General features: G+C 40.3%; 3 protein-coding genes and 2 long non-coding RNA genes across 7 annotated transcripts; 1 reads left to right on the forward strand and 4 right to left on the reverse strand.

Moving 5' to 3' along the window:
- LOC109711703 lies at window positions 220-3,243 on the forward strand. Its single transcript, XM_020234874.1, has 5 exons — window positions 220-692; window positions 1,488-1,573; window positions 1,678-1,986; window positions 2,167-2,250; window positions 2,473-3,243. Exons 1-5 carry the CDS (start codon window positions 321-323, stop codon window positions 2,903-2,905), a joined length of 1,284 nt encoding a protein of 427 aa, XP_020090463.1. The 5' UTR covers window positions 220-320; the 3' UTR covers window positions 2,906-3,243.
- LOC109711702 (serine/threonine-protein kinase D6PK-like) lies at window positions 4,953-9,100 on the reverse strand. 3 transcript variants are annotated; one of them, XM_020234872.1, is made up of 5 exons: window positions 8,857-9,100; window positions 8,380-8,464; window positions 8,158-8,297; window positions 6,718-7,800; window positions 4,953-6,071 (listed from the first exon to the last, which is right to left on the reverse strand). In XM_020234872.1, the coding sequence occupies exons 4-5, from the start codon at window positions 7,662-7,664 to the stop codon at window positions 5,168-5,170; spliced, it is 1,851 nt and encodes a 616-aa protein (XP_020090461.1). In that variant the 5' UTR covers window positions 7,665-7,800; window positions 8,158-8,297; window positions 8,380-8,464; window positions 8,857-9,100; the 3' UTR covers window positions 4,953-5,167. The 3 variants fall into 3 exon arrangements, with proteins under 3 accessions (XP_020090461.1, XP_020090460.1, XP_020090462.1); XM_020234871.1 differs by lacking the exon at window positions 8,158-8,297; XM_020234873.1 differs by lacking the exons at window positions 8,158-8,297; window positions 8,380-8,464.
- LOC109711706 lies at window positions 12,114-13,288 on the reverse strand. Its single transcript, XR_002216665.1, has 2 exons — window positions 12,867-13,288; window positions 12,114-12,276 (listed from the first exon to the last, which is right to left on the reverse strand). It is a non-coding gene; the product is annotated as an uncharacterized LOC109711706 (long non-coding RNA).
- On the reverse strand, window positions 15,628-17,268 carry LOC109711705. The gene is made up of 2 exons (XR_002216664.1): window positions 17,167-17,268; window positions 15,628-16,785 (listed from the first exon to the last, which is right to left on the reverse strand). It is a non-coding gene; the product is annotated as an uncharacterized LOC109711705 (long non-coding RNA).
- LOC109712156 lies at window positions 17,505-23,854 on the reverse strand. Its single transcript, XM_020235580.1, has 3 exons — window positions 21,887-23,854; window positions 21,652-21,731; window positions 17,505-21,156 (listed from the first exon to the last, which is right to left on the reverse strand). The coding sequence occupies exons 1-3, from the start codon at window positions 23,703-23,705 to the stop codon at window positions 17,752-17,754; spliced, it is 5,304 nt and encodes a 1,767-aa protein (XP_020091169.1). The 5' UTR covers window positions 23,706-23,854; the 3' UTR covers window positions 17,505-17,751.

The following is a 23,961-nucleotide window of genomic DNA, read 5'->3' on the forward strand; positions in this document are numbered from 1 at the left end:
AAATCACAATACATGTCATTTCTATATTTTTTTTACGAAACTTTTATCTAGAACTTTGAAAAAAGAAAAGTCAACCACGAGGCTCAAGACTTTGATAAGGAGCCATGTTCTCGTTTCCCGCTCTTCATTTCGTTTCCCAGGCAACAAAGATTTCCCGGCTCCCGTTTCCCGGATCGTTTCCCCGTCCCTTCGTAGACCGATCCCACTAGATAAAAATCGAAGCAAACCCAAAAACTGAAGAACTCCTCACCTTCACATTCACACACACACACACACACACACACACACACACACTCTCTCTCTCTCTCTCGCCCTCTCTAATGGGGGACTCAACTCGCTCATCTCCGATCACCTTTGGCGGCGGCGGCGTCCTCGCCGGCGACGACACCTCGTCGGCGCCGGAGCCCGCGGCACAGATCGGCAGCGCCTCGGGAAGCTACCAGAACGAGGGCCTCCTCGGCGGCGGCGAAGGAGGCGGCGTTAGCGGCAGCGACGCCGAGTTTGGGTTCCAGAGGCCGGAGTTCGGGCGGGAAACCCTAGCGGGGACGGTGCAGTTCTACGAGCGCCATGTGTTCCTCTGCTACAAGACGCCCCAGGTGTGGCCCTCCCACCTCGAGGCCGCGGAGTCCGATCGCCTCCCCAGGCTCTTCTCCGCCGCCCTCGCCGCACGGAAGGGCGACATGAAGAAGAAGGTGAGCCGCCCTTCTCCCGAGATTTTAGGGCTTCAAACCCCCTTTTTGCTCCGGTCCTAACATCTTCTTTTTCTCCTTCCCTTGTTAGGGTTTCCTTGGTACATTAAGATTCGTTTGAAACGGTTTTACTGATCTGATTCCGTCGTTTCTTGTGTTTGGATTCTGTTTGGAGATGATAGATATCATCTTTCTCACATAGGTCAGGAATGGATTGTTCTTGGATCGAGATTTAAGCTCGTATTTGTTCCAAGAAGGGACTAAGATATTTTGCCACTGGGGAGTGGATCAAGGTTTAAGCTCGTGTATTTTGAAAGGATCGGGAAAAAAAAAATGGCTACTCAATAGTCAGATGCCCTTTCTTTTGACTGGATTAATTTAAGGGGTTACCTAATCTGATCCTAGGGTTTACGTTTCTAAAACCTCTTAGATAAGTAGTTTTCGAATAATTTTCAAGATGATCCACAACTAGATCGATGCTTCCTTTCCTCCAGTTCAACAGGGGACCTACTTTTCTGTGGATGTTCTGGGTTGTGCTTGCATTGGTGTAATATTGTTTAAGAGCCTTAGCTTGTATTTCTACTGGCGGCCATCTGGAGCAGATTGTTCACAGTCTGTTTCTGTGTAAAATTCAAACCTGGGATCAATTGATGAGTGGTCGGCTGGATATGTTTTCGCTATTTGAAGACCCTGTATTGACAGGAGCCTCATTTTCTGCAACTCCTTTTAACTATCAATCAACTTGTAGGCTAGTGAGTTGCTTTAATGAATATGTCCTCCTATTCTCTTTCTCTGCAGACCCGCTTAACCTTATGTGAAGGAGAAGACGGAACCGAATCGTCAAATGGAGATGTATTAATCTTTCCAGATATGATCCGCTACAGGTAAGGGGGAACCCGTATTCACTAATATTGATATGTTTTCTTTGGCAGTTTGTTGCTAGACTACCAGAATCAAGTCTAATTTGTGCCGTCGCGTAATATTGCAGACGGCTCACGCACTTTGATGTCGACAACTTTGTCGAAGAAGTCCTTGTGAAAGATACAGAGTGGCCTCCTGGAGCCGCCGAGACAATTACAGGCTCCTTTGTTTTTGTTTGTGCTCATGGAAGTCGAGATAGAAGGTGTGGTGTTTGTGGGCCTGTTCTCATTAAAAGATTTAAAGAGGAGATCAATTTACGAGGCCGCCTTCAAGGTCAAGTGTCTGTTAGCCCCTGTTCGCATGTCGGTGGTCATAAATACGCAGGAAATGTTGTCATATTTTCTCCAAACAAAGATGGAGAGGTGACTGGCCATTGGTAAGGAGATGCTGCATGAGTTACCTGCACTACTTAATGAGATCATTGTTTGATCTAACACATTAAACTTCAATACTCAATACCTTATCCTGTTAATGTTGCTTAGTTCTTCAATACCGTGGAGAGAACAGCTTGTACATTTTCCAAGCCAATAAGTGCTTATTTGAATTGCTTTTGTAGGTATGGATATGTTGCTCCAGATGATGTGCCTGCGTTGCTAGAGCAGCATATTGGGAAAGGAGAGATTGTGGACAATTTATGGAGGTATAATTTTTTTTTCTTTTTTCTCTTGACCTTCTTTTCTACTTGTTAAGAGATTTTAAATTTATGATTACAGCTTTACTATAATGAAATTTGGTCTATTAAATGAACTCTTCTTTATTTCATCAAGCAAACCTATTAAGTCAAATACTGCTTGTTCTGTATTCCTTACTCCGATGACAAACTTTTTGAACTGATTTTGTAATGGGATGAATAACATTGCAGAGGCCAAATGGGCCTGTCGGAACAGGAGCAGAAAAAAGCACTCGAGCTTCTTAGGCACCATGTGAATGGTGCGATTGAACAAAGTACTAAAGGACCAGTCGAAGCAGCTGCTACTGAAGCTTTATCAGCAAGTGACACTGTATCGGGTGGTTGTTGTGGGGGTACTGGCAGCTCCACTTGCTGCCCAAATGGGACACTAAAGGAGAAGCCAGAGAAAAGCAGCTTAGATGAGAAGCCCGTCGAGAAGGAGAATGCTGAAAAAGAAAGCTCTTCAGGCATGAGCAAAGCCAAAGGGCCGAGTACTCGAAAAATCTGCCCGATGCCTACTTGGTACGAGACCTGGGAGCGAGAGGACACCTACGCGGCTCTCGCTGTGGTTGCAGCCATCGCTTCAGTGGCTGTTGCATATAGCTTCTATAAGCAACTGAGATAAGCGCTCCTCCATACAGCTATCATATGCGACGTTACTGGGAGCAAACACGAAAGATAAAACTGTTTGTATTTTCTGTTTGTCTGAATGATATAGGGCATAGTCAGAGAATACTCGTGTATAAAGGTGGTTGGAGATTGTATCTTCTAAAGAACTACGCAAGTAGGCTATGAACTGTTCATGTATTCAGCTTGTATCTTCTAAAGAACTACGTACAACTAGTGTATACAACTATTGTATAGTTGTACTTTGTTATGTGTTTCGCAGCTGCAGCACATGGATGTTGTCCAAAAGTATTTCTCGTGACCATGCGATTCACTACAGTTCCTTTTGAATGAATATATGTGGTGTCTCATTCGTTTTTAATAGCGTCCTATGTGAATTAGGACTCTGCTGAATGGATAACATATATTTAATTTCTATGTCTTTTGACTGTGAAATGCAAAAAATCACAATTATCTAGAACGATACTCTACGCAAAGCAAACATAAATGGTCCAGAATGCTTTCATGTTGCAAATGTTTTTTCTGATGTAAAATGCTTAATGTTTTAGAGCTCCAGGAAAAAAAAAAAAAAGAAGAGGAAAGTACTGTAGAGCTCCACTCTTCAAATGCTACAAAAATATAGTTGAACTTATGCCAGAGAAGCATCCACAATTCCACAAAGAGCATCCGCAAGAAGCACCGCAAATTAGTGCTAAAAAACAGGCACGAATCTATGGATGTCCAAAGGGAGCAGATGAGGATCGGGAGGCAAGGAACATGTTACTGGTATACGAACAAAAACATCCATCATTCTGAAGGTTTGATCTATCTCCCTCTGCGATCTATTGTCTACTAACATGTTTTTAACCGCGACTTACCATTCTCTGATGATATGTTTGACAGAGATTGGTCAAACTTCCCAAAACAATTTCACAGCAGTTGGCCAGCTCTGTATGGAGGCATTCTTTTCAAATAGTTAGTTGCTTAATTGAAGCACACGGGGAGCCATGTAGATGTGCACAGACACCTCAAGAATATCAAATCACAAACAGATCAAAGAGTGGCGGTGTATTCAGAGCATCGAAAAAGATGCATCGAAAAAGCCATTCTGATACGCGAGTCGGATGGCAAATCTTAACTCTGAAACCAGTTGTTTTTATGTACAGTTGTTTTTATGTAGAAATAACATTGGTCATGACGAAATATCAAGCATAGAATGCCTTTAACATTTTTACTTAGCTGAGAAGTTAATTAGCATATCAAATGCTTCATAGAGTAATCATTTCTTTGCTTGGTTGCTTAGAAGTTTATTGGCATAGATCAGAATTGTGCCTACTTATTGATCAGTTCAACCTTAATAAACCAAGTTCATTTGTTGACCAGGCACATAATATATCTATCGGTCCTTCCCCGAATCTCGCACAGGTAAATTTCTTAAGCTTTCTTCATTATATTTTTCCTTGCATCTTTATTCATGCAACGACTTTGCGAAGTCAACTCCATACTTCCACACAAAGAACTAGTTAGTGTATGCACACTCCTGGAATATTAATATCCTAGCTTTTTTTTTCTTTTCTTTTCTATGGGCTCAATTTCTCTTTCTAAACTGCTAAACAGGAGCTGGATATCAAGTAATAGTTGGCATAAAGATCATTAATATCAGAATTGATTTCCTTTTTTCTATTTAACTCTGACTTCCTGGTTATGCTGATTACTTAAAATGATAATCACAACTAGCATGACTACTGTTTGCTCAAATCAGGATAATATATCTAATTTGGTATTTTAGTTGGCAAAAGTTATTTTCATCTATATTTCAGATAAGATTATATAGCCAGGAAATAGGACATGTATAATCATAAAGCCACCAGAATATAGGAGGTTCATCATTTATAAGCAACTGGATGCATTAGAGATTGACGATGAGACATCACAAAACATACTCAAACACAATCATACTGTTATCTAGCTGCTCCGCATGCGCATAATTATTCCTTTGTAGAGTGTAAATCTAATGCCAAGGGTTTTAATTTCACGCTTTTTAAGATCTACAAAAGGAAGCCATATATCTGAATAATCAACACTGGAAATGATTAATATGTTTCAGGAATGACTGAAGAATACAAATTAGAACTTAAGCAGGTCGCTTGGAAACAACACAATATATGATGGCAGGGCTAACAATTACAATAAAAGATCACCTGCTAGCCTCAGATATTCGAAAACCCTACACCTTCACTTGATACAGCATCTTCATCCAATTAAGAGATTTAAAGAAAAGCTAAAAGAAATCAAACTCTAGATAGCTATTCGAACCTTTCTGATCGGCATTAGAAGCAGCAGCTTTTTCTGCTGCCGAAGGCAGTGGCGGGGCTGGCGGCCTTGGAGGCCTCTCGATCTCAACAGGCTTTGGTATCTCCGGCGGGGTCGCACACCGTATCAGGGCCCAATTCACGCCCTCGAAGAACGGGTGCTGCTTTATCTCTGTTGCCCCACGCTTGAATGCCAAGCGGTGCTGCGGCTCCTTAACAAGCAATCCTCTTATCAAATCTCTCGCAGAAAAGCTCACCATAGGGGATTCAGGGAAGCGCAAAGGCTGGCCCACCACATTGAAAAGCGTAGCTCTATTACCCGAACCCTTAAAAGGGGTTTTCCCGAACAAAAGCTCGTATAAGAAAATGCCAAAGGTCCACCAATCCACTGCACTGCCATGGCCTTCACCTTTGATGATCTCCGGGGCTAAGTATTCATGGGTCCCGACGAATGACATGGACCGAGCATCTGTGGGCTCTGCTATGAGCTCAGGCAAGGGGCTAACTTGGTTTACGATCTCGGGTTTAGGTTTTCGCTCCTTCTTGGACTTGGAAGAGAAGAGACGGGGCCCGAAGCATGTGGTAGGGGCTACGCATGAGGGTTGGATGCAGGATGGTGCGATGCAAGCAGGTTGGACGCAATACATTTGGTTGTTGTTGTTGTTATTGTTGTTTTTGCGGAAGGATTCAGAGTCAGGGTTGGAGGATTTGATGAGAGTGGGGCTGACTGTGCAGCGGAGGGAGAGGTCAAAATCGGAGAGCATGATATGGCCATCATCGCGGACGAGGACATTCTCTGGCTTGAGGTCTCGGTATATTATCCCCAGCATGTGAAGGTATTCCAACGCGAGGAGGACTTCTGCTACATAGAACCTGCCAATCCAGAAAGCGATCGAACTTAGGACTTCAAATATTTATAAGCTGATCTATGCTAGCATCCTGAGTTTAGAGCTTTCACTAGAACAGGTCATAGATTTATTGATAACATATACATGCAACTGTCGTTAACAGTAACATTTGCCATGCATAATGATTCACCTTCTACGAACCACCGAAAATCTGACAACGACAATGTACTCAAGCACATCAAGCTCAGAAAGATAATTAATGTAAGAACAAAATGCCACATGGAGAGGAGAGTCACATCTGAAAGGGATGTTCGCGTCATTACATGAGAGCAGTCCATATGTGTTGGGAGCATTCAGAACCTTGAAATGGAAAATTCATATGTTTAAAAAAATAAAAAACGTTAGGTTATATAAAGCTATTTTATGTGCAGAATGCAGATTGATTGCCAGTCATGAGATGTAAATGTCGTCGTGTTAGTCATGTTCTAACCTGCTGAGCATGATGGCTTCTTGAGAAACTTTATCATATATACTTTCATCTTTAAGTATTATTACTCCAGGAAGGGACAAGACACATGATAGAAATATTCTATTTAGTAGCACACAACTACACAAGCAATTAGAAAGCAAGTGTTAGAACATTAATAAGGGATTGCAGAAGCAAGGCATACTTCACGGCTTGTTCTGGAAAATATTTCCCTGGCTGTCTCTGTCTTAGAGTGTGTAGATCTCCTCCAGGGCAGAACTCCATCACCAAACATGAGAACTTATCAGTCTCGAAATGGGTATATAGTGTCGGAAGAAACGGATGATCCAAAGATTGCAAAATTTCCCTTTCGGTTTGAGCCCGAAGAAGCTTTTTTCGACTTGCTAGCGATCCCTTATCCATAACCTTCATAGCAAAATAGCACTTAGTCCCACTCAATTCAGATAAATACACACTGCCAATATCGCCACAACCCAGCCTCTTCAGAAGCCTAAAATGGCTCAAACCCAACACACCGTCTCGAGCCCGAATCATCTGAATCGCTTCCCACCTGGAATCATTTGCTTTATGGGGCTTGGTAATGCTGCTGCTCAAGCTACTACAAGAGCTCTCGTCGCTGCTTGTACTGGGCCTGCAAATGCTACTATTACCGCTTTCGCCAAACTCAGCTCGCTCGTTAGTCTTGCCACTTCCGCTAGTCTTTGTCAAACTGCTCACGCCATCGCTAACTTTAGCGCAGCTGTTATTTACACTGCTCTGTTCAGAACTTTTCTTTTCTTGATCACCGTGATTTTCCGTGTTTGTATTCTCATTTGACTTGGTGGACTCTCCCTCTTGTGTTGGGGTTTCCGAAGAAGCGACAGTCTTCAAAGAAAAATCAACTAACATAGAATCAACAGATCTCATCCTTTGGTGAGTTGGTTTTTTCTCCTCAGGCACCTCTTTTGCAGTTGAGTTTGACGTACTTTGGTTTACTGATTTCGGTAATCTTTTGGGTGTAGGGGGGCCGGATTTGGTTGGTTTAGGAATCTGCAAAGGTGAAGGCTTGCGAGAAGGGGGCTCGACTGCTTGGTCACCGGGCATTTTGAGCTGCTTTTCTGGGAGAGTTTGAGGCATATTCTTTGTAGCCATTGATCTGACTACTTAATTCATATAGCTAAAGCATAAAGCCGAACCGTGACTCATTCCATTCTTCGAAAGAAAGCATGCAGAACCAAACCTTAGATTCAAATGTCTTCATTATGTGAAGATCAGCAAAAGGGATAGTCTGCAATCAAATAAAGAAGAAACTAATGCTTTTGAAAGAGAGAAAATAATGCATCGGAACAAACTACTGTTACTCTTCATCAAGCAGGCATTGCAATACAATGAACTAAAATCTTTACACCAGGCATAAGAAGGAAAACAACCACAATTAATAAGGATCGAACATCTAATTAAAATGATGAGGATAAAACAAATCGAAGAAATATAGTCATGACATAACCATTTATCAAGAACTACAAGAGAAACAGAACTGCATATTCTGATCTACCAATCTCCCGCCACAGCAAAACAAGCACACATGGTTCAGATCATAGATTACACCATACAATCAAAGTTTCAGGAATCAATGATTTATAACCTCAAATGACAACAACTCATGCCTTTTTGGTTGTGCAAGGCCTTTGAGGAATGATGCATCTAGGTGGCAAAATGCAGCAGTACTGTGATCTAAATATTGAAGGGCACCAACCTATGGGGAATTAAAAGAAAAGGAGGTACCTAAAGCAAAGAAGGATCACATAAAAAGCACATCAAGGTACAATTTTTTCCACAAGAAAGAGGGAAGTGGACCATGACCCACCTAAAATGAGGGACCTTTTAATGTGACAAAGAGCAAAATGCAGCCTGGATCAGTGCATCCCCACCTCTTTAGGCTCCTCTTTTGCCTGCTTTTCCAGGGAGCCAAAATGCCCAGAAGCCAAAAATTATGATAAACAAAAAAAATTGTGGAAAGAAAAAAAAAAAAAAAAAGAAAGAAAAATCTAGCACAAGGAATCATTCAATCAACATCAAACTGCAATTTTTACATACACTAAGAGCAAGTGAAAACCAAAACAGCACTGTAAAGGATCTTTCCAACAGAAAGATGGGTATAAATTGATTGCTCTTTTGCCTTCGTAAAAATTTACATGGATCTAAAAAACACAAAGCCCAAACCCATCACAGATCCAAAAACATCAACTGCACAAAGAACAGCAGAAAGGGCTCTGCAAAATTTAAGAGCAAAAAAAGAGGAGGAAAAAAAGAAAAACATGATAAAAGGAGGCAAAAGAACTACCTTTACTAACATCAAAGATCACAACTTTAAGCCTCTGCTTTGGGATATGACACAACAACTTAGGCCAAAAACTCAATAGCATTCACAAAGAAGAGGAGGAGGAAGAGCAAAAGGGGCAAAGGGTGAACAAAAACTGATGGGGACAAAAACAATGGTGGGACAAAAAGGAGATGTTTTTAGAGAGCTTTGGGGTTGTGCTGTGAGAGTGCATTCCTGTGTTGGATTTCATTATTCCTTTGTGGGGTGCACAACTGTGTAAAGAAGGGAAGGGTCAAAGCTAAATGTGTCACAATTTTTACCATTTAATTTTTTTATTTAATCATTTTTTGTCCCCATTTTTTACTATTATTTTGTTGTGTCCACAACTCAAAAGAGTCAGTCACTGTCTCTAGATGCTTTCTTTTCTTTTATTTTCCTTTTTTTAACCCTCTTTTTTTTTTTCTTATTTCTCTTTTTCACCCCCTCTCACTTGTCTCAATAACTTTTAAATTTACCCCTCTCATTGGGTGCACTTCCGAAGAGGCACACCCTCTCCCACATGAAGCCAAAAAAATTGCATGTGAAATGGCACAATTACCCTCATTAGATCCCTCTTTCTCTCTCAGGACATACAAAAATTAAATTTTATATTAAATAATATTTCAATATAAATTAATTTGCGTTATTGATTTTTTTATTTTTGAATTATTACTATTCCACCCATGTTATTAAATTCTAACCATCTAACGATCAAAAAAAATAATAACAAATATTATTTACATACTATCAATACAATTCTAGCTCCACTCGTATAAATTTATTATATTACTTAAAATTTCTATCATCCTAGTATAGACTATAATTGATTTAAAATATATATCTAATATGGTATAAATCTTATAAATAAGATATTATAATATATTTTTGGGTATCAATCCTTTGTGCCGTTAGTGCCCTTTTATAATCCATTCAAAATAATAAAAACTCTCCTCATTATCTTTTTCTCTCTCCCTAATCACTCTCTATAGTCCGCACTCTCTAATGCACCCTTTGGCTAAGAAATCCAAGCAAAGATTAATACTAACAATAATAATTCTCTTGGCCCAATGCACACCCCAAGTTTTGGAATTTCGGTAATATATATATAGAATTATGTTATTATATTATTGAGAGTACTTAACGCTTGATGTTATCGAATTTTTAACCATTAGATAAAAGGATGTGCGATTAGGATAATAATGGTCCCCTAGAATTGAATGGATAATTGGTTGAATAATATAATCTAGTAGGTGGAAATAATCAAAAGGTAGATTTAACAACAGAAAACTTGATAGTACCAAGTATAGTAGTCGAAATCTCTCTCTCTCTCTCTCTCTCTCTATCTATATATATATATATATATTGTCACTAATCTCCATGTCGTGGAACTAAATAAGGCTCACTGTGGACTGTGCTCACTGATCAACGGCTGAAACTTGTCAGAGGCACCTGCATGCAGAGAGAATCACGCAAAACAGCATCAAAATTTTGAATTTGATTCGCTAATATTAATGCCCCCACCCCCTCCCTCCCTAACGGCTATTTTCTCCGCCATTCATAGTAATTAGTGGGTAATCTTCTATTACCATAATTGGATTCTATCATGGATGTTGATGTGTGTGAGAGGATCTTTTCCCAGTCTTTAATCGCCAACAATTAATCACTGGTCCTATGAGCCTCACATATTTGTTACTATAAAGCGGTACAAGCTTTCGAAAGGAAATTACAGGATCGAGAGACCTACAGGTAAGATTAAAAAAAATAAAAGAAAAGAAAAATCTAAATCCTGAGATTACTTATATGTATAGAGAGATATATGCGTGGACTATATAGAGGTTGGAGATCGAGTTTTATAACATGCTAAGCAGTAAGAGAGTAGGGGAGGGAGCCACATTAGCGCGCACACACACACACACCGTCTACAGATCCTTTTAATTATAATTTTGAGGAAAAGAAAACGATATTTGCGAAACCAGAAAAAAAAATGCTAGGGCGAAATTTTGATAAAGCAAACCAGATTTGTTTTTTTGGTTGAGTCCAGCTCAGATCGGAGAAAAATAATAAAAATAACCAAGTACACTGGTTCGAGAGAAATGGAAATCGCACGTGGATTATCCAAATTGTTGATAAAATTGTGAAATGATGCTGTGACAACGAGATTTGGATTAGTAAGCTGTGAAAAAAAGGTTCGGTGATAAAGAAAAAAAAGACGATAAATATGCTTTGGAATATGCTTTTGTGTTTGTTTATGGAGTCCAGGGTCAATTGAGGGACTTCCACATATCAGTGAAGAGGACACGAGAGAGCAGTAACCTTGACCACTTTTCTCCAAAGCAACAGCATCCATATATCCACATTTTTGCTGTTAACATTTGGAAAAAAATTGTCCCATGCACCCAGTGTACCACATCAGCCCTCGCACAGCCACAAATGCATCCTTTGGTCAATCTCAAACTTTAAATCCAACCGTACAAAGAAAAGAATGACTAATTCTTTAAAAGGTAAAATAACTTTTTAAAACAAGAATATAGTTAGCGGTTGCAAGTCATTCTTTCACATCAGGATTATAAGTTGCGGTTATACGAACTTTTTTATCAGATATGAAAATTACGTAAACGAATAAGATAGAGAATAGATAAAGACATGATAAAATAACATATGAATAATTTTTCAGAGTGACTAATTAGATTTATATCAAATAAAATATTATATTGGTTTGTTTACTAAAATATTAAAGGCCGAGGAGATTACAAAGTGAGTTAAAGGAAGGAATGGATGCCTTAAATGGTGCACAAGATGAGATGTTGCACCTGGTGCAGGCAATAACTTCTTAATTTAACTGTAAACTGAAATATTCGTGACAAGCTGAAGCCAATCATTAATTTTGAGGGTCATTGCATCAGCAGTCAAATTTGCCTTTTGCTGTGAAAACCAGTCACCATCCATCCATGACATCTCAACACCCAAATTCCACTCCCTCTCACCTTTTTTTTTTTTTTTTTTATTCCTTTTCAGGCAATTGCATCTACATACTGATGGAACTTGAAATTTGTCACTTATTAATTATCCCCTTATTAGTTTATTTATATAGCCACAATTACTTTTCTAATATTGAAAAATATGTGCATATATCTTCCTCATCAGAAATTTTATACTCTTCTATAAAATTATAGTCAAATTTAACAGAATATGTTAAAACAAGGATATGTATGATAACATAAATTTTAGAGGGATAGGTATGAAAATTTACTCTCTTTTTTTTTTATATATATTTTTTAAGGATGTACATATCTCCATCTTTAACCTTTTTTTGTCTCCCAACACAAAAAGCACTCCACTTCTCTCTGAGGTGGCCCATGAGAGAGAGATAGCCTCTTCAAGGTAATGGACTAATGGGGGTACCTGAAAGGCATCTTTGGAGATTAGGTCAATGTTAGGCAAATTAGCACACTTGAAAAAAAAGGAAAAAAAAGGAAAAAAAAAGGTGTGACACCCTATCCATCACAGTTGAATATATATAGCCACAATATTTAAAGGGGGAAGTTATATGACCCCATGATGCCTCCAACAAGGACTTCTAGAGAGAGAATACAAAGAGGTCCAATTAAGGGGGCTGGGTCAGCATTGGCAATTAAGTATAATCTTATTGTTTATAGGTGACAAAAACAAAACCCAATGAAACCTAAGCATGGAGGCATGAGCTCACAGCACATGGGAGTGGTAGGCATCTTAACCATCCTCTTCAAGACATTGTAAAATAATGCACAAAGTTTGTGCCTTAAAATAGGTTAATTAGTATGCAGATAAGTCACAAACTTTGAGGGGATAATAGTCTGGTAACAGGTTTTCATCAGATTCAATGGAATAGCATATAATTTACCCCACATACTAGTCCAACAAAAAAAAAGCATTGTCATTGAGATGATGCAATCTCATAAAGCATCATTGGAAACAGATGTTGATGGAAACTAATCTCAAGCAGCATGTTATACCAGCAACAGCTTTTGGTGATGAAGAATCTGGTCAAGCAAAGCGGGTAAAGTTTGGACCTACAATGTCAAAAGTAAAGATGCCTATATATGACCTATATATGAAGATACAAAAGCTTTTTTCTAGAATCATACAGAAAATCACAATGGTAACTGGTAAGTTCTCAGGGACAAGAATTCTGGTTTAGTACACTGTCAACCATCCTTGGATCCTAAACAGGACCATCAAAAGCCTCCCTGCAAAATAGTGAGTTGAGGGAACCTCACATTTTCCAATCTACTTTTATACCATTACCAGGCACATGGCTGCCAGTTCATTGGCCTTGTCCGTGTCCACATGGTAGACACAGTCTACCAGAGAATCTCTCATGAGGCACGATTTTATATATATATATATATATATAAAGTTTTGCTAGGATATTATCGGTAGTAAACGGCTCGATTTACTACCGATTTGTTTTCGATGATAGAGCTTCCAAATTGATGATCAGCACCATTAAACATGATCTAAACTATTTAAACTATCTAGAAATCAAATTTCACACATTTTCGATATTGTTCTCTTGTCCATCAAGTGAACAGAAAAATGAATGGCTGGAAATGAATATCCTTCAAAAAGTGATGATACAATTTTTATATTTGAGATCTAGAGTCTAGATCTTATTTTAAATAGTTTAAAGAATTTTTTAACAAAAATTTAGTTGATTTGAACTCTTCTATACCGTTAAACGAGCAAACGCACCATATTGGCCATTAAAATTATAGATTTTGTGACCCTTTGATCGTTCAGTTAGTGATGCCAAAAAATCATGAAATTTGATTTCTAGATAATTCAAATGGTCTAGATCATGTTCAACGGTGCCGATTGTCGATTTGGAAGCTCTATCTCGAGCAGTTTACTACCGATAGTAGCCCAGTCAAACTATATATATATATATATATATATATATATATAAAACTAGGCTGGAATACTATCAATAGCACCAAGCTATTGGTGCTATCAATTTTTTAGCCCTTGGATTGAGAAATAAGCGTTTAGGATGATGTGGGCCCTCTAGGGTTGAGTGGGTAGTTGGTTGAATAATTTAATCTAACGGGTAAAAATAATCAAAGGGTTAAATCTAACGGTAGAAAATTCGATAGCACCAAACCCTTGGTGCTATCGATAGTATCCCAGCCAGTATATATATATATATATATATATATATNCAAAGGGTTAAATCTAACGGTGGAAAATTCGATAGCACCAAACCCTTGGTGCTATCGATAGTATCTCAGCCAGTGTATATATATATATATATATATATATATATATATATTAAGGCTAATTTGGTATCTTTTCAGTTAGTGCCTGTGAACTATAAAACAGACCAGCAAAGTATAATTCGAAAGAAAAAAAAAAAGAAAAAAAAGAATGACTAACCCACTCACAATGTTTTCCAATTCTTTTTGGCTTTGATGACGCGCCTGGTCAATTGCACAACCTCCATATTAGCACAGTTGTATAAAAATTGTGGAAGTGTTGACAGGTATAGCATTATTCAGTAATAAGTTCTCCAAATTCAATGGAAAGTTGTCAATGTTGGACTAATGGCAACCAGATACTTAATCAAATATCAGAGCCTTAAAGGAAATAATTTTAAGTGGAAAAACCATAACCAGTATGATGATATTAAACCATTAGTCCAAGACCATGTACAACCATTTAGAACTGAATAGAGGAACTTAGTTGGCAACTAAGTTTCCAGTACAGGCATCGTAGATTGAACTACCATAATGCTCCCCAACAGTACAATAATTTAGTTTTCTGACGAGGCCTATTGATAAGCAATAGTGATGTAGGCATACCTCATCACAAGGTCATCATCATTTTCGGGCGAAGCGAGTTGAGATCAAGCCAAAAGCTTAAGCTGATTTGAGTTCACAGATGTCCAATTAGAAATCATGTCCAAACTCCACTCCAAGCCTGTAACATAAACCATAGAATAAAAGATATGCCTATATTTCTGTTATAGTGCTAACATCTTTAATTACACAGACACCCCATGGGGAAATTATGGGGCCACACTACACTCATTGAGAGATTAAAAATTGAGACTCCATGCTTCTGAAACAGTAGAACTCAGAAATAGCATATAAAAAGAAAGAACAGGACAACTACATGACCTCTACATTTGTCCATTTAGGTTGGCTGGTTGTCTAGGTACATGTGTAACTGGATGAGTCAAGCACATCTGTGAACTCAAAAGAGTTGTTTAGGAAGCACATGGCTTCAAATCTATCAGAACAAGCAGCAAATGGACACCCTGGCGACTGCGAAATTTTATCTGGTATCTAAGGCTCTGTCATTTTTACGTCCCGCAATTGAGGATGAACTTCACTTGCCAAAAGTTTCTAAGAATAGCCATTGCGCCATTGTAAAATAATGAAGATTCTACGCAATGCTATAATTTCTGATTCAATCTGCAGAGAAAAGCCAAATATGGAAATGGCATGTTCCATTTCGCGGGTAGTGAGAGAGGAGCAAATGGGCCGGATCTTATCTCTGGCCCGATATTTGCAAACTATTCTGGGCCAGCCCAATAAGTTGGCACTTGTAATCAGAAGATTCAGAACGAATGTGCGTGCTTGCGTGTTCATAACAATTTTCTACACAAATTGAAAAACCATAGAGCACATAGGAGTATGTAGCAAAGCCCGCCACATCATTTGTGTCAATATATCAACAGTGCCCATGTGCTGCAAGTAGGTAACACAGCTAACAGGCTAAAAGAATTTTGCATATGCACTATTTGCAGGGTAAAGGTTGTACAAACTTTCGAGATTGGTAATTTATTGTCACATGATAACCTTAACTAAAGGGAATTACATATCAGTTAATTCAGATTCTATTTGTCTAGCTGATCAGAAAGACCCCCAAAATATTCTGCTGTAACAGATGCAGAAGCCTCTATTTGCGTAGCTGATCAGAAAGACCCCCAAAATATTCTGCTGTAATAGATGCTGAAGCCTCTTATTAGAGCGTCGTAGATACTCATTGGAGTAGCAAAGTTATTACCACAAGCGAGGCCAAATAAGAACTTACACAGCTCCATTATTCTCATATTCATTTTTTGTTCTTGTAGATGCTTTCAGCACGAGCAGGATCCTGTCTCTCTCTGCGGAGTTGTCTAGTCTGCATTGTCGACTGCTTTACTTCTTTGCTATCCGTACTTCATAGAGTAGACAGGTTAGCTTTGTAGTATCCGTTTTTGTGTGTCCTCATATCCATTTTCCATTAACTGACTAGATTCTCCATTCATCTTCAGAGGCCAACTACAATGAAAACAGAGTAAATGACGAGGCAAACTAGTCTTAAATTTTTTTTCCAGAAAATAGAAACGCAGTTCATACCCATAGTTACCTTAACCGTGTCAACAAACTGGCATTATATTATATATTTAACAAGCGATTCATGTACTAGTACTCGTATACGCGTGAAGAAATATCGTTATCTCGTAACTCTTGAAACCAAAACAGAATTGGAGTAAAAGAAAATTTCCGTACGTTCTTCTGAAGGACAGGATTATATATTAGACTGAAAGGCAAACCTAGTTTAAAAATATCACCGAGAGATCCACTTGGTTCTTTGTAAATGAAAGAAGCCAAAAGTGATTTATTAAATCCTTATGGTCATATCAAGTTCATAAGCTTTATTTCGTCAATAAATCATTTTTCTTTTCATATAGCATATTCTGGAAGGAATAACATATTCAGACAGCACGTATCCAAATGCCAATAAGAAACTAAAATAATTTCTTCATGTCAGCAACATTATGACTTATTATATCATGCACGCCTGGAGAAGAACCAAGTTTTTCCACCCTAGATGTCTTGAGTGACAAGAACTGAAGGTTCAGTTTCAGCAAGGTTCTTGAAAGGCCTGTAGATCATCATAACATTTCCACATTATTTGAAGTGATGAGATTATTTTGTTTTAAAAAAAACCTACTTGCAAACTTATTCACATAGCTAAATAAAGTTAGATACAAGCTTTCGGTGTAATAGATTGCAAAGATGTAGCTTTCTCCCTGCAAGGCATGCTTGAAATGTCTCTCCATGAACAGCACGATAGATATAATTGAATTAAACTACCATAAAGCAACTTAATATAAGCTAGCTAAAGCTTGGTAGCAAGAATTAGACATGATTGAATTATTCGGGAGAATCATTAACGACAATAGAAAATAATAAAAGCAATTTACAATAAATAAAGACCAAAACAGTTTTGAGACTTGCAAAAATGTGAAGATAACGCACTCACCGCATAGAAAATGACTGAAAGTTGTTCTTGCAGGTACCAATTTTTATGATCTTCGCAAGCTTGCAAATTGATCAGCAACCTTCTCCTTTGATTTCATTTACTCTGTTCATTTCACAGGCTAAATGAGTACAGCTGTACAGGAGACAATAAATGAACTATTCGAATCATAGAAAAACAACAGAATCATCATCTTTTCTACAGGAGTAGGACGAAAAGGGGGGAAGGAAAAACCCTAGAAACTAAATAGGCCAAAGGACTTAACAAAAAGGAAGAAAGAAATATCAACTTCTTTGCTTATAACTTTTTGTTAAAATACTTGTGCATGAAAAATAACTTGCCTGCAGTTGAGCTATGACACAATCAGCAGGCTGTTTACAACTTCGTGATATCCACCACCACCACCATAATCCAAGAAGCAGACATGCTTCACTTTTGACGAGGGCTGGTTTTCCCACCGCCGCGACAGAAAAATCTTCAATTGTCATGGGAAATTTTGTGGTTGTATTTCCACTTCTTATTGAGGCAAGAAGCGGCTCAGAAAACTTCCGCAAAAATTGTTGTGGATGGAAACATAAATTACCCAGCTTACCCCTCAAGTTCACCAACTAAACCATTCAATGCCTCAGGACTCTCTTTGGCCACCATAGCATATGTTTGAGGACTAGGACAACAGCCCCTATCTTCCATGACAAATAAAAGCTCAGAGCATACATCAACATGCCCCTTCCTAAGCAAACCATCAATAAGAATTTTCCATGCAACTTCATCATAATTATATTCTCTTTCAAGTAAGTCACAGAACACAGATTTAGCCTTCTTAGAGTCTCCTTCATCACAAAGCCCTAAAACGAGATGCTTGTAGGATTCCAAACGAGGTTGATAGCCGAATTCTGTCATGTCACTGATTAATGATATTGCCTCTGTGTACAGTTTCATATTACAGCAGCAGGTTATAACCAATGTATAGATTTCTTCATTTGGAGATAAACCTCTCTCTTTCATGTGAGATAAAAGCATACGTGTTTCTTTCAACCGACCACCTTTGCAGAATCCTGAAATAAGGGAGTAGTAAGTTACAACATTAGGAGTGCAACCATGCTTCACCATCTCTTCTAGAAGTTTCAAGACAGTTTCTAACTCCAACACATTCCACATTCCAGAGGTGTCTACAAAGACACTATCAGCATTATTCTTCTTGAGGAGGTGTTTGAGTAAAATAGAGTAAGTCCAATAATTAGGCTCACATGAAGAATCCATCATGTGCTTGAGAGCAGAAAATGCGCGATCCAATTGCCCCATATTTCCACATCCATCAATGAATATGCTATAGGTCACTAAATCCAGAAGAACCCCTTCTTTTTCCATTTCTGCCATTACTTTCTCTGCCTCTTCTATCCTTCCATCACTGCAGTAGGCATGGATGAATACGGTATAAGTAAACGTATTTGGCTTATACCCTGACAAAACCATTTTGTCCAGTATCCTTTTAGCATCATCTTCATTTCCTTCTTTGAGCATTTTATCAATAAGAGTTGTATACGTGACAGGTGTTGGCTCTATTCCCTTCTTGGTCATGTCATCCAGCAGTAATAAGGCTTCTTGCAGTAGCTTTTCTTTGCAAAAGCCATGTATCAACGCACTATATGTGTAGGAATCTGGCAGACAGTCGTCAGATATCATTTTCTCTAGAAGGTTGCGAGCAAAATTAACATTTCCTGCTTTACAAAACCCATCTATTAAATTAGTATACATCACTCTGTTTGCCCTTATACCTTTCGTAGGAAGGTTGTTAAATAGAGACCAAGCTTCTTCATTTCTTCCAGCCTTGCAAAGAGCATCTATTAAAACCGAGTAAGTGTGATGATCAGGCACCAATTCATTTGCTTCCATCATCTCAAGTAACCTAAAAGCACCATCGATATAACCTTCCTTGCATTGCCCTTGAATCAAGGCGGTAAATGTAATGACGTTTGGAGAAAATCCACTTCGGAGCATTCTAGTCAATAAAACCATTGCCTTATTAACCTTCCTAACCTGACAAAACCCATATATAAGGTCATTGTATGTCCAAGCATTTGGTTGGCAACCCTTAGAATCCATCAGATCAAAAATCTCCAATGCACCATCAACTCTTCCTCTCTTACAGTAACCATCAATTAAAGAAGTATAAGTGACAACATTCGGAACTAAACCATTTGCAACAATCTCATTTAGAATTTCTTTAGCATCTTCTAGCCTGTCCTTCTTTAAAAGCCCAGTGATCAATGAAGTATAAACCCAGACATCAGGTTTGCACCCATTCAATTGCATAAAATCCTTCACCCTGAAAGCATCATCAACCTTTCCCAACTTGCAATAGCCATCAATCAAATTAGTGTAGGTGACAACATTAGGAACCAAATTTTTCTTAATAGCTTCATTCATCATAGCTTCAGCATCCTCAACCCTATTATCGTTGCAAAGACCATTGATCAACATAGCATAAGTCCAAGCGTCAGGTTTACATTCACTTGATTCCATCAAATTCACGATCCTCAACGCATCCTTAGTTCTACCACTCTTACAGTACCCACCAACCAAAGCATTGTATGTGACAACAGTTGGAACTATACCTCTATCAGTCATTTCATCGAGCAATGCACGAGCAGTTTCAATCTTGGCCTCCTTGCATAAGCTATCGATCATCACTGTATATGTATGTACATTCGGGCGGCACTTGTCCTCCCCCATCTTTGACCATAAAAGGAAAGCCTCATCAGTACGATGTGCCTCACACAGACCGTGAATAAGAATTGTGTAAGAAAATTCATTCCTCCAACAACCGATCTGCGGCATCATCACGAAAAGCCAACAAGCTCTATCAAAATTTTTGCTCTTACAAAATCCTAATATCAAAGAATTGCAGGTAAAGGTGTCTGGGTCAAGTTGTTCTTTCATTAACAACCTCAAGTAGTTCTTCGTTTCAATCATGTTTCCTTCCTTGCAATATACCTTAATCATCGTGTTATATGTAAAAAGGTCTAGCAAAATCCCATCTTTTTGAATCTGATGGAACACAAACTTCATTTCTTCAACCATTCCAAACTGAGCGAGGGACTTCAAGAGGAAGTTGTAGCACCGGAGAGAAAGTCCACCAGAGAAACTGAAATCATCACCAACACCATCTGCTCGACGAATTGCCTTCAAGGTATCCATCGCAGCGCTCATGTCTTCAGCATTATTACATGATTTGACCATGGAAACGATGATCTTCTCCAAGTTGAGGCGGGTTTTGTACTGGAAGAGGAGTTTGAGAAGCGCGGCATGGGACTCTACAGTGTGGCGAAAGCCGGGATTTCGCCCAATCCAATCGAAGAAGGCGAGGGCGGTATGGGGCTTAACAGGGTGCTTCTGGAAGAGCTCGGAAACGTGAGATGGGTTGAGGGAAGGAGCCAGAAGCCTTAAAAAGCGGCTTATGGGCCAGCTACGCTCCGAGAGGAGGGAGGAGAGCTTGGAAAGAGGAAAATGTTCTGGTGAATGGCCTTCTAGGTTTAGGGTATCTTCGGCGGCGGCGGAGGAGGAGGAGGAGGAGGAGGAGGGAGAAGAGAGGGGTCTCCGAGCTAGGAGGAGGGAGGAGGTAGAGGAAGAGGAAGAGGAGCGAGTGGAGGGGAGAGTACGGGGGATGATGGGATGCGACCACCATCGCCCTCTCATGGTGGTGTGGGGTTTAGGGTTTAGGGTTTTGGAGCGGAGAGCGCTCGCGGGGGAGGTAAGAGGGAGACAACCATGTCGCTTCGAATGGAAACATTGGTGTAAGAGGCGGGGGAGGAGACGACGGTGGGGGTCGGGCGATTTTGGGCAGGTCATTTCTATTGGGCCGGATACAGTGGGCCCATTTTGTTCCAATTTATGGGCATAGTTAGATCTGACCTTATTACCGGGCCTCGATGGGCCGAAAATTATAGGGCCCAATAGAATCTTTCCGTTGGGATATTTGAGCCCAACACTGGCCTAATTTGGTTATTTTGGATTGGGCCAGTAATTAGTGAATAGCTACTGAGATTTCAAATTTCATTTACGAAACAAAATAAAAGGAACTTGCTCGCATGAAATAATTATTATTAGTGCATGAACTCTTAAGGATCTCATGCGCTTTAATTAAAGCCAAGAGAAAGTGCCAAAAAAAAGAAAAGAAAAAAGGATATAGTTGTTGTGGTCGAAACAAGTTTAAATCAAAACTTAATTCTTATTATCGCATCATTCATACTCATGTAATCTTGTGAAACAAAACCAAGGAGAAGAAGATTAACTATTACTCTAGTTCTTAGTTACAGTAGAATTATTATAATATTAATGAGGGATAAAAGAATGAAGAATTTACACCAAATTCATTTATACTGAGTTTACCCCTGGCCCTAACTGTACCTTAAGCACCTAACAGTAATGCCCACAAGAATAAAACTTCCCATATATAATACAATGGAAACGATTCCGACGCTGTGCTACAATGTCCCTTTCAGCAATCTCTGATATTGACTTCAAAGGCCACAAGGCAATCGCTGCAGCCTCCGAGGTTCTTGACAACCCTAATGGTCGCCATTGGCAGTGAGCCCAACAACCCGAAGATGAGTTCGAGCTGCTCGCGATGCCGAATTCAGCACCAAACCAAACCATGCCTTAAGCATCTACCAGTAATCTCTACAAGAGCAAGTCCCATCCTTAAAGCAATGGAACCTATTACGGTCCCGGACGACAATCTCCCTTTCGGCAATCTCCGATATCAACTTCAGAGCCGCATGGCAATCATTGCACACGCGAAGATTCTTCATAACCCTGACGGGCGTCCCTGGGGGTGTGTTCATGAGCCCATAGCCTCTCCGCGTCATCTCCTCTACCAACTCATCCCACATCTTATAAATCTCCTCAATTTGGGGGTGGTCACTCTCCCCTGCAACAAATTCATGAACCACCCCGCCCAATTCCACCGTGCTCCACCCTGGAGTCTTCTTTAGTCCCCGATCCTTCATCATTCGCCGCACCCGCGCAACGTCACCCCACCGCCCAGCCTCTGCATAGATGTTGGATAACACAACATAGTACCCATCGTTAAGTGGGTCCAACACAACAAGATGCCGAAGAGCCTCTTCTCCCATCTCAACATTCTTATGTAGTCTGGCGCCTCCGAGAATAGCACCCCATATAACACTATTAGGCTTGATTGGCATCTTCTCGATCAACTCTCGTGCTTCCTTAAGCAAACCGGCACGGCTGAGGAGATCGACCATGCAACCAAAGTGCTCAATTTTAGGCGCTATGCCGTAGTCTTTAGTCATGCTTGTGAAGAATTTTCGGCCTTCCTCCAACAAACCCATATGGCTACATGCATGCAATAATCCGACGAACGTGACTCCATTCGGCTTCAAACCTTCTTGGGTCATCGAAGAAAAGAGATCTAAGGCTTCCCTTCCTTGTCCATGCATCGCATGGCCACAAATCATAGCTGACCAAGTCACCACCGTCCGCTCGGTCATCTCATCGAACACTCTCCTGGCGGTTTCTACACAACCACACTTTATGTACATATCTATAAGTGTATTGCAAACCCTGACATTCTTCTGAAACCCACATCGATCCAAGTACTCGTGAACTCGCTTTCCCAAATCTAGTGCACACAAATCGGCACACGCAGCGAGAACGGCCACCACAGTCACCTCATTGGGTTTCATTCCAATCTCCTCCATCTCACAGAAGTCGCGTATGGCCTCGCGAGGGTTCTTGCGCTGTACGTACCCAGCGATCATGGCCGTCCACGACCTCACGCTTCTTTCAGGCATTAAATCGAACAGCTCGCGCGCGCTCTCCATCTCCCCTGTTTTACTGAAGTGGGTTATCATAATATTCCAAGTGACAACATCTCTCACGGGCATTCTGTCGAACAGGAGCCGCGCGACGGTCATTTCACGGCAAGAAGCGTACAAGTGAAGAACGGTGTTGAGGAGGAACACGTCGGAACGGAACCCTAGCTTCTCGACCAAGGCGTGAACGGCGCGACCCATGAAGAGACGGGTTAAATGGGAGCATGCTTTGAGGGTAAAGGAGAGGGTGTACGCGTCGAGGGGGACGTCGAAGAGGCGGAGGCGCGCGAAGAGGGCGAGGGCGTCGGTAGGTGCTGCGGAGAGCGAGAGCGCGTGGAGGTGGGAGTTCCATCGGAAGGTCTCCGGCGGGTCTCCGGCGGCGGCGCTGCGGCGGAGGAGGCGGCGCGCGTAGGAGAAGGCGGAGGGGGAGGAGAGGGCGCACACGGCAGCGACGCGGGCGGAGGGGAGAGCGGAGGCGGGGAGGCCGCGCTTGATGAGGTGGGCGTGGAGCTGTTGGAGCTCCGATGGGGTGGAGAAGCTGGCGAAGAGGTTGGGAAGCGCTTCTTCTCTAGGAGAGGAACGTCTAGGGTTAGAGTTAGGGTTAAGGTTTGGTTGGGGATTGGGAGGGAATGTTTGAGGTGGGCGAGAGTGGCAGGAAGAAGAAGAAGAAGAAGAAGAAGAAATGGTGGTGGAGAGTGCGAGCATTGCAGCTGCTTCGTCAGATTATCATCTTAGACCACCCCGCGTGACCATCCGCTCAGAGTTACTCCAACTGTATTCGGCAAAGTATCCTGTTGCGCCGCCGAATTCAGGAGTACTCGCACAGAGAATGATGTGTCGTCGCCGCCTTCAACCCTTCCGAACACTTCTCTTAAATACCCCTTTTTCTTTTTTTTTCTCCTTTTTAACTTTTAAAAATTTATATTTTGCTTCCTTAAAATTTCAAAAATATATTTTAAAA

Source organism: Ananas comosus, linkage group 6 (genome assembly GCF_001540865.1).
Source record: "Ananas comosus cultivar F153 linkage group 6, ASM154086v1, whole genome shotgun sequence".
NCBI lineage: Eukaryota > Viridiplantae > Streptophyta > Magnoliopsida > Poales > Bromeliaceae > Ananas > Ananas comosus.

What these genes read in the sequence shown, in the direction of transcription:
- LOC109711703 (XM_020234874.1), top strand. Translation starts at nt 321, where the DNA reads ATGGGGGACTCAACTCGCTCATCTCCGATCACCTTTGGCGGCGGCGGC. An exon ending in CCAGATATGATCCGCTACAG is followed by an intron (nt 1,574 to 1,677) that starts GTAAGGGGGAAC and finishes GTAATATTGCAG; the next exon opens with ACGGCTCACGCACTTTGATG. An exon ending in GGAGAGGTGACTGGCCATTG is followed by an intron (nt 1,987 to 2,166) that starts GTAAGGAGATGC and finishes TTGCTTTTGTAG; the next exon opens with GTATGGATATGTTGCTCCAG.
- LOC109711702 (XM_020234873.1), bottom strand. Translation starts at nt 7,664, where the DNA reads ATGGCTACAAAGAATATGCCTCAAACTCTCCCAGAAAAGCAGCTCAAA. An exon ending in TTTCCAGAACAAGCCGTGAA is followed by an intron (nt 6,072 to 6,717) that starts GTATGCCTTGCT and finishes CTGGATTGGCAG; the next exon opens with GTTCTATGTAGCAGAAGTCC.
- LOC109712156 (XM_020235580.1), bottom strand. Translation starts at nt 23,705, where the DNA reads ATGCTCGCACTCTCCACCACCATTTCTTCTTCTTCTTCTTCTTCTTCT. An exon ending in GGAGATTGTCGTCCGGGACC is followed by an intron (nt 21,732 to 21,886) that starts GTAATAGGTTCC and finishes GGCGACCATTAG; the next exon opens with GGTTGTCAAGAACCTCGGAG. An exon ending in AGATTGCTGAAAGGGACATT is followed by an intron (nt 21,157 to 21,651) that starts GTAGCACAGCGT and finishes TAACCAAATTAG; the next exon opens with GCCAGTGTTGGGCTCAAATA.